Genomic DNA, 20,911 nt, shown 5'->3' with positions numbered 1-20,911 from the left:
AATATAAATACCTGATAGCATTTTCCCTCACTATTATACAATTGGAAATGACTAATACTGAAAAACATAGAAATTTTCAATGGAGACCTAGTGGAGAGGCATATGGGATATTTGGTTGATGGAAAAGCTTGAGGACAATGTGGGAAAATATGTGGTTATAACAAGCTCCACTTTCTGAAAACTAATTTCCTCTTACTGGATACATTAATGCTGACTTGTGAAAGTTATCACCTCCTTCATAATATCAGGACATATGGAAAGATGTTCTCGATAATGTCTATATGTCATAATTAATGGTAATAGTAGAGATAATTAGTTTTTAAGTGATACAGCCAGCTTTCCACATTTGCTGGGGTTAGAGGCACATGTGAAAGTGAAAAACTGCAAATAAACAAATTGCTATATTTTTATATAACCCAAGAAAACACTTTTCTAGGAAATGCCTAGGTCTTCCAGCATGGCTTTGCTGTTGATTTCTGCTGAAAGTTGACTACAGAATTGCACTGGAGGACATAAAGATTCCTGAAGAGGTGATCTTTCTAGACATCTCTAAGTCCTACAACATGACCAGAGGAAGTTGACCATAGTCAACTTAGAGAACTTAGAGCAGTGGTTCCCAACCTTTGGTCCTCTGGGTGTTTTGGACGTTAACTTCCAGAAATCCCATCTAGCAAACCAACTGTTAGGAATTGTGGGAGTTGAAATCCAAAATACCTCGAGGACCAAAGGTTGGAAACCACTGATCTAGATATATGGTCTTAATCAAATCCATAGATAATCAAATCTGCAAAAGTCAAAACAGAAAATGTGGAAGGATTGCTTGTATTAATTAAATACTGAATTTGTTTTTTGTTAAGTGATTTTTGTTGATATTTATTGAAATAAAAACTCACCAAAATATGACTCCAAATCAATCAAATATAGCCCCAAAATGATGCAAAAATTGAGCTCCATTCCATGAACAGCTTCCAAGTACTGTATTATAACAAGGCTAGCCCCTTTTTCATGGAATGAAAGTGATTTCTTTGCACCATGTGCAGTGATAAAGTGCTTCCCCAACTTCACCCTCACTGGCAATGGTGGTGACAGTTTCCCTGGATCTCTAAAATGAACCATTCTTCTAAGAAGGCAATGCCTGAAAGCAGAGATGTTTTAAATGAAAATATCGGATACAGAAAAGGATTTGATTTTAGGTGTGGAGTGTGTTGACATTATTGTCGCGGTTAAGGAAAGAGTCTTGGAGTTGACTTGGTAGAATTGTAGGATGCCAGAGGGATCCTTTCTCTACAGTTGCAGAGCCATTATGGATCTGTCCTTTGAGGAGGGCAAACAACTTTCAAGGTTGCATTCCTTAAAATATTGAATGTACCCTCTTGTTTAACCTTGCCTTGCAATGTTTTGCTAGCCTTCTAATTTGAAGGAAAATCAGTGGCTTTGAAATAAAACCGTCCTTCCTTTCCACCTCTTTCCTAATCACTCACGGTTGGGCAACAGAGAGTATTTATTTATTTATTTATTTGCAGTATTTATATTCCGCCCTTCTCACCCCGAAGGGGACTCAGGGCGGATCACATTATAACACACATAGGGCAAACATTCAATGCCCATAAATGCATCAAACAGAGACAGAGAGACACACGCAGAGGCAAGTTAACCTTCTTCTGAGGGGATGTTCGATTCTGGCCACAGGGGGGAGCAGCTGCTTCATCATCCACACTGACGGCACTTCCTCATTCCAGGTCGTAAATTAGTTAATCTTGCCTCCCCACTTTATAAGTGGTACCTTATCTCCTACTTGATAGATGCAACTATCTTTCGGGTTGCTAGGTCAGCAAAGAGCAGGGGCTATTTTTAATTTTTAATTGACGGGTGCTCACCCCACCACGGGCTGGCCTCGAACTCATGACCTCATGGTCAGAGTGATTTAAGGCAGCTGCTCAACAGCTGCGCCACAGCCCGACCCCAGCTGCGCCACAGCCCAGCCCCAGCTGCGCCACAGTAGAGTCTTCAGCATTTCTCCTCATCAGCAGAACAAGCCTTAGCTTTTCAATATGACGTCTTAAATTCAGAAAAAAGACTATCTAGTCATAGAATTATAGAGTTGGAAGAGGCTCCAAGTCTAGCCTTTTCTGACCAGGCAGGAAATCACACCCCGTGCACTTCTGGGAAATAGTCATCCAGCCTCTACATAAAAGCCTCCAGAGAAGGAGACTCCACCATATTCTGAGGCCCCATCTACACTGCCATATGCATTCCAGATTATCTGCTTTGAACTGGATTATATGGCAGTGTAGACACATATAATCCAGTTCAAAGCAGAGAATGTGGATTATCTGGATTATATATCAGTGTAGAAGGGTCCTGAAACAGCAGACACTGTCAAAAGGCTCACATCATCTTGAACTTGGCCCATGAGGTCTCTTCCAACTCTACTATTCTATGATTCTATAACTTCTTCCTAAAGTAGATTCCCTGTTGTCCCAGGTGGCAACCAATAGCTCACATTACACATGAATCCCATAGAAGTTATTGGTATATGAGAAATGGCAGTGGGATAGATCTGTGGGTTTTTTTATAAGCATAGATGCATAATTGAAATCATAAAGGTCCGTCTCACCCAATACCCCACCAGTGCCTTCCAAACTTGACTGAAGCTTCCAGTGAAGGTTTTCAATCCTCTGAGGCAGCCTGTTCCACTGCCAAACACCTTGACATACTTACCATTTTGTCTTTCTTCCTAATATATAGCTGGGCCCCTTTTTCTTGTTATTGAAACTACTAGTGCAAGCCATGGACTCATCCCCTATTTCTCCGAGCCTGTTTCCAGGAGATTCACTCTCTGGAAGGTTATATTGGGGCATTCATCAGAGCAGACAGCATTGGGCTTTTATTGCTTGGAGGCTTCAGAGGAAGCAAACAATTGTTTTCCAGAACTGTTGTCGGACTTGACAACATTTACACAGCCTAAAGAAGCGTAGCTGCTAGGATTTTTTGTATAATGTTTTTATGGATGTCCACAGTGGCCTGAGGTTCAGAGAATTTTAATGGTACATGTATTTTTTTAAGCTTGTCATGTATGATTTATGTAATGTCATGTAATTTCTGTTGTTTTAACCATTGTTCGCCACTTTTGAGTCCCACCCATGGGAGAAAAGCGGAATTATTATTATTATTATTATTATTATTATTATTATTATTATTATTATTATTATTATTATTATTGTAATACCATAATAATAATAATAATACCAGGTGACAGTCAAATTAACAAAAAACAACATGAAAAACACAGCCATTATCAGGACCTCAAAGTTGAACTGCAAAGGCTCTGGCATAAACCAGGACAGGTGGTCTCGGTGGTGATCGGCACACTGGGTGCCATGCCAAAAGATCTCAGGCAGCGTTTGTAAACAATAAACATGGACAAAATTGCGATCTGTCAACCGCAAAAGGCCACCTTACTTGGATCTGCATGCATCATCCAAAAATACATCACACAGTCCTAAATGTATAGGAAGTGTTTGACTTGTGATTTTGTGACACGAAATCCAGCATATAGATCTTGTTTGCTGTGTCATACCATGTCTTTGTGTCGATGATGATGATGATGAGGATGAGGATGAGGATGAGGATGATGATAATGGACTGGTAATTGATGAAAATATAACACTGGGTTGTAGCACATTATGAGAAGAACATGCTGGTACTCCACATCATAGAGGCTTGTCTATCTGACTGCCCTTCCAATATACCATATTTTCCCCTTAAGTCTCTTCTTTAGGATGAACATACTCAGTTCCCTTAAATTTTCTTCATAGGGCATAGCATTCAGACTCTTTCTATCTTTGTTTCCCTTCTCTTAGGGCACATCCAGACAGCACCTAAAATTTGCGCATTTTCCCATCCAAATGCCCTGAATTCTTCCAGTTTCTGTTGATCTGAGTTTCCAACAGTAGGCAGGACATTTGCTTCTTTTTAATTTAGTGACCTTACCATTCTTTTCACTTTCTGGCTGTGCTAGTGGTTAGATAGCCCAAACTGGTTAACAGGTTCCAAAACCATAATCTACTCAGAACCTAGAAGTCGGTGGATGGCATAATGACCATATTGCTCCCCTACAAGAATTAACCAAATGATGGATTCAAAGAGCAAGAACACATCCTGAGTGTGAACACATTTCATTCCTGAGACCTGGTGCCTATAGTATGACAACAATCCTTAGATGGAATCACAGCTTTCTCTCCCATCTTCTTTTCCTAGAACTTTGTGCAAGTAATTAGCAACATACTGACTGAGGACAACCGGGACAAGTGGGAAGAGGCTCAACTGGTAGGTGAATCGTGTATCTCTAACGGGAAAGTTGTGCATGTGTGAGAGATTGGGGGGGGGGGTATATTTCCGAGATTTTTCCCATCTTAAGTTGATTGTCCAAGAAGATGAATATATCTGGCAAAATTGGTGTGGTGAAATTTTGTGGAGCTATCATATCTCCTATCAGGGTTTTCTCCTAGCCTATGTGCCTACAACTATTAGTGTGTGCATAAAAGGGGGGAAACCCAAGAAGATGCCCAATCTGAACCTTTTCTTGGGTTGCCAGCAATTGTTAAAGAGACTTGTAGTGGAATTAAACAATACATATTTTTGCAGATGGGACCAAATGCCAAGGAACTCTTTAGGCTGGTGGAAGACTTCATTGACGTCATTGGCTTCCGTATGAAAGATTTCCAGGATTCCTATCAAGTGACTGAAAATCTGGGTGAGAAGATCAGACCAATCCTCAGTTCTTGACTTCCTCTTGCCAGAAAGTCCTCAGTGGCTACTTCTTGTAGTTGGTGCCCAGTCTAAAGGAAGCCAGCTGATGAAAGCACCGTTTTTCTTGGTAGTGGAGTTATCACTGCAGGAGGGGGAATGTGCATCCACAAAGAAAGGATGCTATTTATGTAGCTAATTTTGCCCAGGAAAAAGGAAATGCTGAACTGGCTCAGTTTTCTGTTTTTTTATGTTAAATCTGAAGGTAAACATATGATTTGACTTGTAGGATCTTTTCGTTTCACTTTATTTCATTAACTAAAAATCAAGAAGCAGACAATTCCAGGTTGGAGAGAGGCATTGCTCAAGGAAACTCTGCAGAGCACATGCTTTGCATACAGAACACTCCATCCCCAGCATCTCCAATAAAATGGATCAGATAGCAGATGCTTGCCAAGAACTTTGCCTGACCCCTATTTTTTCTTTTATAAATGAGAAAGGACTAACTTGTTTCCCCTCTATTGCCCCTACAATTTCACACATTTTATGTGTGAAGAAGGCATTTAAGAAAACAGGGAAATAAACCTTCTCTTCATTTGTGTCATGATAAAAAATGACCGAGGGATGTGTCCAAAATATAGTGAAATTGACTCCTAGTGCCTAGTTTTAGAGGGGGTTCCTCCCCAATACTGGTGGAGCCATGTAGGGCTGAACATTCCACACCCCTGGAATAGCTCAATACAATACTAAATATTACCACTACTCATATCTATATCTATATCCATAATAAAAGTGAAAACCCGTATGTGTGTATGTGGCACAGGTATCCACTCACACAGACAGCCTTCAGCCTCCATAAACAGGCTACAGTTCCCAGTGCTGAGAAGCCAGCAAGTCACTCTTTTGCACTGACATTGCTGTTACAGTGAGCACCATGAACATGTAGCCCAACCCCTGCCAATGTCCTTCTCAAACATTACGGCCCACCACCCAAGGAATGCTTTCATATGGGGACCATTTCATCCTAGATTGTGTGTTGTCCTCCACCATAGGCAGGCATCCCAGGGTTCTCCATTGCTGTGGAATTTGCATGACCCCGCCTCCTTCCCTTCCCTTTCAAATCTGTCTACAGAACAAACACAGCAGAGGAGGAGTTTGGGGGATTGACTCCACATGGTGGAAATTGTAGTTCACCCTGCATCAAGTCAGAGCTCTGTGACTCCTACTGGGGAATGCAGAGGAGTTGTAGTTCACCTACACCCAGAACGCTATGAACCCAAACAATGATGGGTCTGGCCAAACTTGCCATGCATACCTGATATGCCCAGATTTGAGGATTTGGGGAGGATTGACCCACGATTCTGGGAATTATAGTTAACCCACTGCAAACTGAGAATACATAACATTCAAAGACAACTAATGCCTTTTTCAAATAGCCCGGGCACCGCCGGGTCCCCAAGCTAGTTTGATATAAGACACACGGTTATTCTATTATGTCAAAGCTTCAATGTTTTGTTCTTTTTTTACAAAATCCCCAAACCCCGCAGCCAGTAGAGCCAATAGGGATGTTGGGCATTAGAGTCACAAACATAAATGTCCCAATCTCTGTATTGATACAGCATCTTTTACTATACTCACTTAGAAAACCACTACATTGATCACAACAGAGCCAGAATCTTGTTGATGTCCTATGCCTGTGTAAGTCCTCATTGGAAGGAGTTGAGCATTTAATCAGAAGTGCACATCAATATTCACTTTTTCATTATAGAAGTGGAATTATATTTTTTTGGTCATTGTTGAGGTTGGTATTCAATTCCTCCCTTCAATGATTTAAGAAAACACACATCACTGCAATAGCATGGGCACTCAGTGACGAATGCAAAGCAAGGATGGTTGGAGACTAATCTGGCCCATCGCCATGTACAGATCAGTACAAACATCATCTACAGAAACAACATTAATTTGCATCTGTCTATAGGGAAATAGCTTGACACTTCTCTGATCCGATGCCACTAATGGCCATGGAAGGTGAGCTTAATGGTGAACAGAATAGTGAGTTTAAGACAGTAAAAAGAGTGAGTGTGTTTGTGTGTGGTTCCACCTGTGGAACCTTTATGCTGCAACATAGGGTCTTTATCCACATATTAAAATGAGGGGAAATATAAAAAAAAATACAAAATTGGGGGAAAAAACACAAATAGGAAAGTTGAAGTTTTTGTGTAAGGAAAAAAATTCCTGGGAATTTCTTTGTCCTCCAGAATGATGGTCTATGGTCAACCTCCAATAGAAGTTGGTCATGGAGTCACTCTAGAGGACTTAGACGAAATGCATGAACAAATTCATTAAAAAATTAGCACACAAACAGGCTGACCAATTGTACATGCATACACTTTTCAAGACAATTCTCTCATTGTGAGATTCTTTCTCCTCACTTGAAAGGCTTGAAAATAGCAGTTGGGCCATGAGATCTGGATATCCTGTTAAAGATGTGGCTTCTAATGATGTAATGACACCTGCAATTCCTAAAATTTTAACACAGATCAGACTCTGAAAACCTGAATTCTTAAACACTGTACTGTGTATGGATGCTCACACTGCTGATGGTCAAAGGACACATAAGGATAAATGGAGACCTAACAGTTGTTCTATATTTTTTGATGGGAATGGGTGATAAAGTTTCATTTCGTTTTGACCAGACCTTTCCCCAATTTGCACCTCCCAGATGCAAAATTAATTTGCAGTTGGGCATAAACACTTTTCTAAAATACAGAAAACAAAGACATCTGTAGGCAAAAATAGCATATGCTTGAGAAACATATATAAGAAAATTCAAAATTTATGGTTATGACAATAGATAATGGAAGGAAAACATTCTGTTGAATAAAAGACATAGTAATATGTTTGTTTTTAAAATTTACAGTGGAATACACAGAGTTCCACATAGAGTCTGTTGGAACATTGAGCTTGTCTTCTGCTGATTTGCACATTCCTAATGGTTACTACAGTTGGGTTTTTTTTCATGTCAGGAGCAGCTTGAGAAACTGCAAGTGGCTTCTGATGTGAAAGAATTGGCTGTCTGCAAGGACGTTGCCTAGGGATGCCTGGATGTTTTTGATGTTTTTACTCTCCTTGTGGGAGGCTTCCTGCATGTCCCCGCATGGAGCTGGAGCTGATAGAGGGAGCTCACCTGCACTCTCCCTTGGTTGGATTTGAACCAGCAACCTTCAGGTCATCAGTCCTGCCTGGCACAAGTTCAACCCACTGCACCACTGGGGGCTCCACTACAGTTGAGAATAGTGATCAAGATCCTACATTTTGCATTCATTGCATTATGTAGTCCTTGTGGAACTGGATGCACAACTGAATAAGTAACGGAGTATGCACAACAGCACTATATGTGTAACCACTTCTAGAAAACAACAGACAGCCTTCTACTAAGGACTTGCTATATATATATATATATATATATATATATATATATATATATATATATATGAATAAGTCTAGTTAAAAAACTGAACTCAAAAACCCCCCGGATTGACTTATTTATGGGTAAATTTAAATACTTTACTAAATAATAATGATAATAATAATGATAATAATAATAATAATACTATGTTGTTGTGTCAATAATAATAATAATACATCACACAGTCCTAAACACTTGGGAAGTGTTCTACTTGTGATTTTGTGATAAGAAATCCAGCATATCTTTCTTGTTTTCTGTGTCATACAATGTTGTTGTGTCAATAATAATAATAATAATAATAATAATAATAATAATAATAATAATATAATAATACATTTTATTTCTACCCCACCATGGTCTCTCTGAAGGGACTCAGAGCAGCTAACAAAATACAGCAAAGTGCCAAATATAGACAATGCATAATTCTAAAACAATAAAACTGTAGAATTACAACCACACATGTATACACATTGTAATTACAATGTAAACCATTACAATTAGCTGTGGATAAAAACAAGCTTTTCGATTGGCACAGCTTAACGCTAATCATAAGGAGGAACCATCCCATTCTCTGCATTGAGTGTTGGGTAATATGTGGACAATTTAACGCTTATCTTAACTCTTTTTTAAAAAACAAAAACAAAGTCATCTTCTCTGAGTTAAATGTTGGGTTTTATGAGCACAATTGAACCTCTTCTCTGGGTATGCCAAACAAAAAACAATCTCCTTCTCTGAATTTTATGTTGGGTTTTATGAGGACAGTTGAACCTCTTCTCTAAGTATGTCAAACTTTGCATAGAAGTTACCAATGGCCTTTACTTCCTTGGTTTGCATAATATTGGGGAGAGTGGGCTTGATGTCCTTCTGTTCTCTCTCTCTGCTCAAGTCCTCAGCATCCAGAAGCTCCCTGCCAATGCAGCCAAAGACATTAGCTTCCCTATGAAAGGCTGGCGAGGCATGGTGGATTGGGCCCGCACGGCCGAGGACAAGGTCACGGTGTCCAAAAGCATCCTCTCCACGGGGGTTTCAGGTAAGCAAAGGGTTGTACCAATGGGGAAGGGACGGAATTATTCCTGTCCAGAACATGTTGATACCCCTCCCTTCTGTTCTTATTATGTTGCTTGCTTGTCTTCTTATTTCTTCACAGAGACAGACGACTCTGCCGTCTTTGTGGTGGGGACAGTCCTGTACCGAAATCTGGGTGGGATCCTTGCCCTCCAAAGGTAAGAATGAAGTTTTTGTTCTGGTTAGGGTTGGAAATGAGCTTTTGATAACCCTGGTTCAGTGGTTTCCATACTGTGCTCCATGGGACCCTAAAGTTCTGCAAAAACATCCTAGACAACAGGCATGGGCAAACCTTGGCCCTCCAGGTGTTTTGGACTTCAACTCCCACAATTCCTAACAGCCTACCAGCTGTTAGGAATTGTGGGAGTTGAAGTCCAAAACACCTGGAGGGCCAAGGTTTGCCCAGGCCTGATAAAAGTTCCACAAAAATCTTAAAAATCAAATCTAAAATGGATTTTAAAATAAAACTACAGGACACCAACTATTTGATTCACAATTTCTATTATAGGTATTTTGTGAAACAACTATTGCTATCAGGTATGTAGTTCCTGGCGTCACATTTTGATATATTAGTTGCCATATGAACAAGAGTGATTCATGTGTAGTCAATTTTTCACATCGATTCGATATTTCTTTTTTTAAATAATCTTTTTCTCATATCTTTTATATTATTCATAAAATATCACAAGTAAAATTTACTCAAGGACTAGATGTTAGATGGGAAATTGGGAAACATATTTGAGTGTCCAATGATCCTATATATATATATATATATATATATATATATATATATATATATATTCAGGGATAGAGTTAGGGTTTTGAGTATATATATATATATATGAAGGGTTCCATAGCTGAAAACATTTGGACTCTTGACAATGAATGGACATAATATTTATTTATTTACAAAATTTATACCCCGCCCTTCTCACCTGAGGGGACTCAAAGCGGCTTACAAAAATTAGCAAAATGTAATGCCCAAAATGCAATCATAAAAACAAAACAATATAAACAAATCCATTAATAACATTGTTAAAACACATTATAAAAACCTTAAAAACATATATATAATTAATTCAATTCATCCGAGATCCTCATGCTTCATCCTTAAATCAGGCCATGTCAACTTTGTCATTTATTCATCAAAAGCTTGGGCACAATAAATCTGCTTGGCGTGCCTGTGTTCCAAGTAGGAATGGGAAGAATATTTGAAATTATTTATAAATGCTCTTTAAAAATTCCCTTATTTTATTTTTTTATTTTCAAGCAATAAATCCAAAAAAAAATGAGAATAACAAATAACATTACCAACACTAAAATACAAAACAATACAAAAATATCACATACAAAAACGATCCCATATTTTTCCCATCCTATGACTTTCCCCATCCCTACCAACTGAAACTAACAAATAAACTCTACCTCTCTCTTTAAAATAAATAAATAAAAGTTAGTAAATTACAACCTTCAAAACCAAACTGACTTCTCCCCTCCTCAAGCCAAGGCAGCTAACAAACTATCATAAAATAGTGCTGTTCCACTTAGTTATATCAACTTCTGAACACAGAGACAAAAATATTTAAAATTAATGCATAACATGAGTAGTATTAATATAAACATTTTGACCCAAATAAACATATAACAATAACAGGAGCAGTGCATCAGCAATGAGATAAGGCGGGGTAGAACTGGCAACATTTTGGAAGTTAACCCATGCAAAAATGTATTTATTTGTTTGTTTATTTATTTATTTACATCACTTTTACCCCGCCTTTCTCTCCGAGGAGACTCAAAGCGGCTTACAGTAAATAGGCAAAAATTCAATGCCTAAAAACAATGTAAAAACAACAATTCATATAAAACAATTCATATAAAACAATCTACAAAACAACAGTTCATATAAAACAGATACCATTATAAAATAAAATCACATTATATACAATTTTAAGAATGTCCAAGATTAAAATCCATTCATCCAGAATCCTCAAGTCTTCGTACAGGTCATGTAAAGTCCATGTTCTCATTCATTAAAAGCTTGTGTGCACAACCATGTCTTTAAGGCTTTCCTGAAACCTAAGAGAGTTGGTATCTGCACATGGTGTTTTGTGCAGAAAACACAGATTTTACAGAGAATGAGTTTTGGACTAAAAATAATGTTCAAAAACTGTACCGATTCAAAAACCTTTTTTGTAACAGGGAAAAATAGCACAAAAAAAAAAACCCATCGGGCAACATTTAAAGGAGTGGTTCCCAACCTTTGTTCCTCCAGGTGTTTTGGACTTCAGCTCCCACAGTTCCTAACAGCTGGTAAGATGGCTGGGATTTCTGGGAGTTGAAGTCCAAAACACCTGGAGGTCCAAAGATTGGGAACCACTGATTTAAATAAATTGTTTTTGTACATCCTTGTGGCCCATCCTTTCCCGTCCCCATAAGGTTCTGCTCTGAGAACATTATCACACGCCTCTTAAAACGGATTCTCCCTGGGTTAAAACCATCTTTGTTGAGTCAGGAATATGCCTGCTTAGCCCTGCTTATTATTGCACAAACCTTTTAGAAAGCACTTGTACTATGTTACAAAAATAGTCTAGATGAGATATGGGTTCAGGGAGATTAACGGAGATGTGTCATCCCTTGAAAGACAGTACTGGAATGCAAAGTTCATTTGGATTTCAATGGGATTTACTTCAAAATCTAGTGGTGTATCTACGTAGTCAAATGAATGAATGAATGAATGCAGTTTGACACCACTTGAACCACCATGGTTCAATGCTATGAAATCCTGGGAGTTGTAGTTTCCCAAGATCATTAGTGTCCTCTGCCTTAGGGGCTGGTGACTAGCATTGAGCCATGACAATTAGTGGGGTGTCAAACTGAATTAATTCTACAGTATAGGAGAAAGGTCCCAGGTTCAAATCCCAGGAGCGGAATGAGCGCCTGCTGTTAGCCCCAGCTCCTGCCAACCTAGCAGTTTGAAAACATGCAAATGTGAGTAGATCAATAGGTACTGCTCCGGTGGGAAGGTAACGGTGCTCCATGCAGTCATGCTGGTCACATGACCTTGGAGGTGTCTATGGACAACGCCGGCTCTTCGGCTTAGAAATGGAGATGAGCACCAACCCCCAGAGTCAGACATGACTGGACTTAACTCAAAGGGGAAACCTTTACCTTTACTATAGGAGAAAGTTCCCATTTGGTCTTTTAACAGATGATTAATGTGTTGTTCTGTGGCTGGCCAGGATGGAAGGAGAGCTCACAATGAACATCACATCTTCCTCATCTCCCCCGAGTATCAGCAGCATCTCTGTCTCAACACACATTATGAAATCTGGTTGGATGTGGATTCAGGAGCCAGGAGACGAATCCCAAACGTTTTATAAAAAAGTATTCCCCACCCTTGGTTTGCCAACAAATTTAATTTTGCTTTCACTCCTGGTTGAGGAAGCTGTACCTTGTAATAATCTCCTGAGTGTGTCTTCCCTGCTCTCTAGAGGGGACTCTTGCTCTGTTGTGATGCTTTGTGAGTGCAAATGCCTGCTTCTTGAGCAGTCCCGCTGTGTCTTCCAGACTGCTTTGGGGTTTGCAATGCTCAGCAATCTGTGTTGGTAACAGCTGAGATTTCTTCCTTGAGCCTACATCGCACTTTCCCTCCCTCCAAGGATGAGCTTGGTATCGAGGCAGCAGTTTTAAGTCTGCCTCCTGGCGCCGCTGAAATCTGTTCTGCACTGATTAACAGGAGACTATTTTCCCCCAAAAACTCTGCTCCATCTTTCTCTCATCCCAGCCTGCTATCATTTTAAGCACCTACTGATTTAGAATTGGCAGCCACAGGATCAGGGAGGTTGGGGTGGAAATTGCAGGCGGCAGACGAGCAAGCGAATGGGTGATGCTCCTTGAGGTTGCCTGCTGTGGGTTTCCATTAGCAAAACAGCATCAGTGGGACATAAGAGTTAGACGCAGTAGGACACAGCTGGTGCTGGCATCCACTCTCGATCCTCTTCCAGGTTACTCACACTAGGGATGGAAAGGATATTTCTCATTATTCTTCTACAGTTGGAAAATTGGCTTCTTGTGCATTATTCTCCCAGAATTTGATGATCCCGAAATATCACAAATAATTATTCAGAGCAAAGGGAAAATGCATTTCTGGAAACAAAATGTTTTCTGAGTAAAAATCCCTCTGATCCCAAGCATTTTCAGACACAACTGGTATGACTTGCTCTGCGGCCAACACAACTAACCTTGAATATACCATAATATCTTTCGGATTGGAAGATACCAAAGTCAGCTGCATCCATGGATCTGGCTGTGCAGGCATCTAATATAGCATTCTTTTTATAATATGGAAAGTTATAGTCTGGTGAGGCAATGTTATCTCCTATCAGTCCTGTGTTTGTAGTGTTTTAAATTACTCATTTTTGCAAGAGATAATGATTTGTCAAAAGGCTGCTGATGGCTCCCATGTCCATGAGGCAGTGAGTCTGCTCCAGGGTTTACCTGAGGCTCTAAAAGAACTGTCCAAGTGCTGAATAAAATCCTCCATAGATTTAACATCTTGCATGCCTCTTTTAAAACTAGGAGAAGACTCACTCCTTCACAGACATGGAATCTACTGGTTTTGTGTGCAAATATGGGTTCAAAATATAGTACATTCAAAACAGGACTAGGAATCATGCCATTTTTGAAGTATTGGGGAGGGTAGAGTGGTGTAATATGGTATACTAGAATATAAAGGTTTTTAAGAAAACATCTAAGTATTTGACTTCACACTAATAATCATCATCATCATCATCATCTTTATTCTTATACCCGCCTCCATCTCCCTGAAGGGACTCGAGGCGGCTTACATGGCGCGACAGCCCAGGCAAATACAATAAGAAACATAAAACAACAAAAACCACATGTGAATGAGAATAAACATTAACATAAAGATAGCAAAAACATTAGTAAAAAGCACATTAAAATACAACAGTAGAATCATAAAAACAAACTGGGCAAAAGTGCACTAAGCGAGTTTTGTAAACATGAGGTAGTTGGTAAAGTGCTACAAAATCATGGAAGATTGGAGTGGGGTAAACCCTGTGGTTATAACAAAAAATTAACAAAACAAGGTGCAACCAATTAGAAAATGTGTCTTATATGTATTTAGGGTTCTCGTAATGCAAAATGAAAAAATAAAAAAATGAGTATCCTATTTATAAAGTGTCTGGACAGGGTACTCACACTTATACAGACATCAATTATAACAAATACAAACTAATATAAGTCACACAAAGGAACAAAAACAACTATTTCATTAATAATAGATGATTTCAAATCTGTGTGCATTTACTACAATGTTAGCGGTGGTATACACCACTCTACCCTCCATAGATTCATAGATATATCTTGTTTTTGAAGCGCAGCCATTCGGGTACCAGCAGCCTTAGTGTATGCATAGTCAATGATAGGTAATGCTGGGATTTGCACTCCAATATCTTCAGGGCTGCTTGATTTGCACCTCTGTTTCAAACCAAGAACATCTTAGGGCTTTACTTAAATTTTCTGAGTTTTTTAAGTTGTATATTTTTTAAGATGATGAGACACTTCAAGTCTCTGTCCTTAGAAAAAAGTGGGGTAATGATGTAAACAACAAAAACAACAGCCAACACACATTTTGGTGCCTCAAATGTTAGACTTCTTTCTAGGTATATCTGGCCTGCTGATTCCAAAAATGGCACCAGTTTCCCACTATAAACTAGTTTTTGAGATATAGAACTATTCCAATATTCCAGTCTTCATGTGCTCATCCATAGAAAACCATGGTAACCCTATCTAAGAAACTAGAACTGATGAAGTTTATCCAATGGCAATTTTTGAATTAGCACCCCAAATTATCCCAGGAACAGGACTAAAAAACAAGACATAAAGAAAAAAAATGGTTCAGCTGTGTAATAATCATAGTTTTATAATTCACCTTTAGTTTCTGTTGATTTTTCTTTCTGCCTAGGAACACCACAGTGCTTAATTCTAGAGTCCTCTCCGTGACGGTGAAACCAGCTCCCCGATCCCTGCTCACGCCAATGGAAATTGAATTCTCCCACCTGTACAATGTAAGTGCCAACTGCCCCACTGCTGAGTTTTTCTCAAGATGAAAATTAAAATTCCAGTTTGTATCTGCCTTCTTACTGGGCAGAATGGACACAGGTAAGAGTTGGAGCTGCCTCCACGCACTGAACAAGATCCTGAGTCTGAATGAGGTATTTTCAATTTTAAAAAAGGAAGGCAGAAGATAATGCTCAGAAGGATTGAATATCCAAATCGCAGTTCTGTTGAGACAGTGGTCAAGAGACCCTACATACGAAGTTATGCATTATTTCAGATTTCACCACTGAAGGAATCATGCATGCGTATCTTATGTGCAATGCACATCTATGTACGCAAAGTGTACATGCCCCATTCATTTTCACAACCTAAAACTAAATCCAAGTTTGCCACATCAAACAAAAATGTCCAACCATCTCTACATGTGTAAAAAGACATAAGCTGTCTTTCAGGATTCCAGTTTGGTGGAAAATCATTATGAACAAAATTATGTTTTGTCTCTACTTGCGTTTTGTCTCTACTCCATGTGTGGAAAACAGTGGCCCATCATTTAATGTTTACTACCATATTAAGTCTAATGCTTCGTTGAATCTAATGAGCACCTCAATTTTCAAAACCCTAAAACACACACAAAAAATATTTACCATATTCCATGAATCTAATGTGCATTTTGGGAAAGTAATTTAGACAAAAAGCTGAGCATTAGAATTGAGTAAATACAGTATTTGAAATTACTCAGTATTTGAACTAAGACTTGACTGAAAGTCATGTTATTGAGCATCAGTTGTCTTATTTTGTCCTCTTTTTTCATTCTGGCAGGGAACGACCAACCAGACGTGTATCCTCTGGGATGAAGCTGATGTGTAAGTCCAGTGCGGTTGTTGTTTTTAGCTTTCTCTTAAATGAATCATGTTTGCTCTTAGAGGTTTATTTAACTGATGCTGAGAAGATAATGTGGGGTAACATGGAGCAAATGAAGATGTAGCAAACATACTGGTTTTTTTGTTTTCTGTAGTTGTATTACCTCCCTCCTTCCCTCTTTCTCGCCATCTCCTCTCCTATACATAATCTATACAATATTCTACAGCTGGCATTCTGAATTGTAGTTATGGATTTGTACTTTAGATTTATGGATCCATAACTGCTGTATAATCAAGCTAAACTATGTAGTCACAAACACATTACATTCCACTGCCGAACATCTCTTACTACCAGGTAGTTCTTCCTAATGTTTAGGTGGAATCTCTTTTCCTGCAATTTGAACCCATTGTTCCAAGTCCTAGTCTCCAGGGCATCTGAAAACAAGCCTGCTCCATCTTCCTATGACATTCTGTCAGATATTTAGACATGACTGTCATGCCCCTCTCAACCTTCTTTTCTCCAAGCTGAACATCTCCGTCTTCCTAAGCCACTACTAAAAGGAATTCATGGTTTCTGGACCTTTGACAATTCTGATGGCCCTTTTTTGGACATCTTCCAGCTTGTCCATCTTCTCTTGAATTGCTTTTCCCAGAGCTAGGCACAGGATTATTCCAGGTGATGTCTGACCAAAGCAAAAGAGAGTGGATCTATGACTCCCCTCAGTCTAGAGCAGTGGTTCCCAACCTTTGGGTCTCCAGGTGTTTTAGACTTCAGTTCCCATAGTTCCTAACAGCTGGTAAGCTGGCTGGGATTCCTGGGAGTTGACGTCCAAAACAACTGGAGGCCCAAAGGTTGGGAATCACTAGTCTAGACATTATAATCCAATTGACGTAGCCTTGACTCACATTGGCTTTTTTAGCTGCAGCATCACACTGTTGACTCATGTTTAGATCATTGTTTACTAACACTCTTAGATCTCTTTCACACGGATGTCTCTTTTGGGTCTGTTTTCAAGTTAGGTGTCACCCATCTCATACCTTTGCATTTCACCTTTATTGCCAATGTATGGTACATACATGTCTCCCTGTTGAAATTCATTTTCTTATTTTTGGCCAGCTCTCGAATCTTTTAAGGTGATTTTGGATCCTGATCCTGTCCTCTTGAGTAGAAGTTATCTGTCCCAATTTGGTCTCATCTGCAAATTTGATAAGTGTCCTTCTATTCCATTGTCCAATCATTGACAAAGATGTTGAATAGCCCAGAACAGAAGCCCTTTAGGACACACTAGCTGTGCCCGGCCACGCGTTGCTGTGGCAAAGTGGTGGTGGTATTGGTTAAAAATTGTTGTGTAATTTTTATTTGACGTTATTTGCAATTTTTTTAATTAATTTTATTGTAAGTTATATTTTTATTTATTATATTTTATTATTTTCTTGTATTATTTTTAGGTATTTTCTGTTATTATAGTATTTTATTGTATTAATTTTTAGTGTTTTTTATTATTTTTTATTGGGTTGCTAGGAGATCAAGTTGGAGGAGCTTAGCCTTCTAACTGACAGCAATTGGATAAAAGCAATTATTCCTCTCTCTCTAATTAGGACTTTATTTTTCTTTTCTTTTTGTTGTATCAACCTAGAGGCGTGGATGATGGGTTGTGTTGTCAAATTTCAAGGTTGGGGGGCCTGTAGTTTTCTTGTTTTGTGGGTCGCCGTGATGCCATCACTCTTTTATATATATAGATTATTGGTCACTTCTCTCCAGGGCGAGGAGGAGCCATTGGTAAACATCCTTTGGGATCAACCGGTTAACCAATGTCCTATGTATTTTTAACTAAGTAGCCAGTGTAGGATTTCAGTGGTCACTAATAGCCAGGCCGGCTGGGGAATTCTTAGAGCAGTTTTTCCAAGCTGTGGTAGCAAGGACTCAAGAACAGCAAATGCTGAGGCAGAAGTTCATATCTGAACATTTGGCTAGTATTAGAAAATATGTGGGTGGCTAAACATACAGATGTCTTTTTTGGCTCTAGGCATATGCTGTGTGTATCCTCTCCTTGATCCAGCATGATAATCCCTTTTAAGATTTTTTAAAAAAATTATGAACTAATAAAATAATAATTTCTGTCAACATCTGGGCCGGCATCCTATCGATATTTTATGCATGCACAGACGCCAGAAGCAGTTGGAAGTTTTTACCCAATTTGAGATGTCAAGATTGCATTAAACATGTGGTACCATTTTTCATGGAATTCCCTTGCACATGTATGTATGTTGCTGATGAATGTACATGTGTATTAAACATGGCTATACTTTGTACACGGGTTCATATTGCACATTAGGCAGGGGATGGTAGTGATGGACCAAGCATGTTTAGTGACTTAAAATATATAGGTTGAACAGCCTATGCTTCGGATCATAAGTGGGTTTGGGATTTTTTATTTATTCTGGAATACATGAATATTTTTATATTCATATTTCAGTGATTTTGCTCTATTTTCATTGTATTTCATCATGGTTGCTTTTAGCGCCTTTGAATCTCTATATTGGAAGAATGGCAGGATAAACATAGTGTGTGTGTATGTGTGTGAGTGTTTGTATATATATGTATGCATAATGCATATCTTGAAACTAGGACCCAATTCTAAACATGAAATTCTCTGATTTTCTGTAATACACACACACACACACACACACACACACACACACCCGAAGGTATGTTTATACAATATCTTAAGCATGAAACCAAGTCTGTGTCATTAAATGATCAGAAAGCAATCTCAGCCATTCATGCAGACATTCTGGGATCTTGGAGTTTTTCAGATAAGGAATGCTCAACCTATATAGATAAAGAAAGGCTTATGAATAAAAAAACTATCATTTAAATTACCTCTTGACTACCATTCTGACGGTGTGTTATGGGCAGACATTATCCCGTGAAAGTGATTGCACATTTTTATCCAAGTGCAGCAGATTGTACATTTATTTCCATTGTGCATGGATACACATTGCATGTTCATATGAATATCTAATGATATGCCTGAACATTACATTATGCAGGAATAAGGTAAAGGTAAAAGTTTTTCCCTGACATTAAGTCTAGTCATGTTCGACTCTGGGGGTTGGTGCTTATTTCCATTTCTAAGCTGAAAAGCCGGTGTTGTCCGTAGATGCCTCTAAGGTGGCCAGCACGACTGCATGGAGTGCTGTTACCTTCCCACCAGAGCAGTACCTATTGATCTACTCACATTTGCATGTTTTCAAACTGCTAGGCTGGCAGAACCTCCTTCTTTGGAGGCTTTTAAACAGAGGCTGGATGGCCATCTGTTGGGGGTGCTTTGTATGCGATTTCCTGCTTCTTGGCAGGGGGTTGGGCTGGATGGCCCATGAGGTCTCTTCCAACTCTACTATTCTATGATTCTATGAGAAGCTGGGGCTAACAATGGGAGCTCACCCCACTCACCACAGAATCGAACCGTCAACCTTCCAGTCAGCAAGTTCAGCAGCTCAACGGTTTAACCCACTACACCACCAAGGGCTCCTCTATTCAGGAATAGTGTGCACAAAACTTGGTGCTATGATTTCCAAACAATAGTCCATCCCAACCCTGAGCATAAAATTGCATGCTGTGCCTTTGAAAGAGGATCTCAGTGCTTGTCTTAACAGTGTGTTTTTGTCAGCCCTGCAGAGGAAAATGTCTCCACACTATGAGATTGTCACAAGAACTGTCTGATTTTTTTTTCCAAAAAAAGGGGGAATAAAAAACCCCACTCTCTATCTTGTACTAATTTGCATTTAGATAGATATTTAAGCTGCGTTGTTAATAATGGCTCTTTGATTTAATAAATCCACTCTTCCCCTGGCGATTGCACATTGGGGGGGTGGGCCAGGCCTCCCCTCCTCCCCCCTCCTCCTGCCCCACCTTTTTCACCCCAGTTGGACAACCTGCGGAGGATTTCCTGTTTACGTTTGAAGGGAGCACGGATGATGAATGAGCTTTGCTGGAGCAGGCAAAATTGAAAGCTGCAAGCAAAGTGATTTGGGTTACTCTGGTGAATTTCCCGGGTTGTTCACAGGAGGCAATTATTAACCACTTATCGGCACAGTTTGAGGTGATCTCTCAGCCGGGTCCTTCCCCCGAGCAGCTCATAAGGCTGGGCATCTTTGCGTCAAAGTTGGGATTAGGTTTTTCTTAGAATCATAGAGTTGGAGGAGACCTCATGGATCATCCAGTCCAACCCCCTGCTAAGAAGCAGGAAAATCACATTCAAAGCACCCCCGACAGATGGCCATCCAGCCTCTGCTTGAAAGCCTCCAAAGAAGGAGCCTTCACCACACTCTGCGGCAGAGAGTTCCACTGCTGAATAGCTCTCACAGTGAGGAAATTCTTCCTAATGTTCAGGTGGAATCTCCTTTCCTGAAGTTTGCAGCCATTGCTCTGCGTCATAGTCTCCAGGGCAGCAAACAACAAGCTCCCTCCCTCCTCCCTATGACTTCTCCTCACATATTTGTACATGGCTCTCATGTCTCCTCTCAGCCTTCTCTTCTGCAGGCTAAACATGCCCAGCTCTTTAGGCCGCTCCCCATAGGGCTTGTTCTCCAGACCCTTGATCATTTTAGTTGCCCTCCTTTGGGCGCTTTCCAGCTTGTCAACGTCTCCCTTCAATTGTGGTGCCCAGAATTGGACACA

At 39.6% G+C, this 20,911-nt stretch overlaps 1 protein-coding gene across 6 annotated transcripts in view; it reads left to right on the top strand.

The window, feature by feature from the left end:
- Positions 1 to 20,911, top strand: part of adgrb1 (adhesion G protein-coupled receptor B1) — a 447,596-nt gene that overhangs the window by 257,580 nt on the left and 169,105 nt on the right. For all 6 annotated transcript variants that reach the window (XM_062979947.1, XM_062979946.1, XM_062979949.1 and 3 more), the window contains exons 12-17: positions 4,261 to 4,329; positions 4,648 to 4,756; positions 9,105 to 9,248; positions 9,366 to 9,441; positions 15,273 to 15,375; positions 16,187 to 16,230. In XM_062979947.1, the coding sequence (XP_062836017.1) occupies positions 4,261 to 4,329; positions 4,648 to 4,756; positions 9,105 to 9,248; positions 9,366 to 9,441; positions 15,273 to 15,375; positions 16,187 to 16,230 (545 nt within the window). The remainder of the gene's footprint in view (positions 1 to 4,260; positions 4,330 to 4,647; positions 4,757 to 9,104; positions 9,249 to 9,365; positions 9,442 to 15,272; positions 15,376 to 16,186; positions 16,231 to 20,911) is intronic.

The sequence above is a fragment of the Anolis carolinensis genome, chromosome 4 (genome assembly GCF_035594765.1).
Source record: "Anolis carolinensis isolate JA03-04 chromosome 4, rAnoCar3.1.pri, whole genome shotgun sequence".
Lineage (NCBI taxonomy): Eukaryota > Metazoa > Chordata > Lepidosauria > Squamata > Dactyloidae > Anolis > Anolis carolinensis.
The sequence above is the reverse complement of the archived record's forward strand: the minus strand, read 5'-3'. Positions and strand labels throughout refer to the sequence as shown.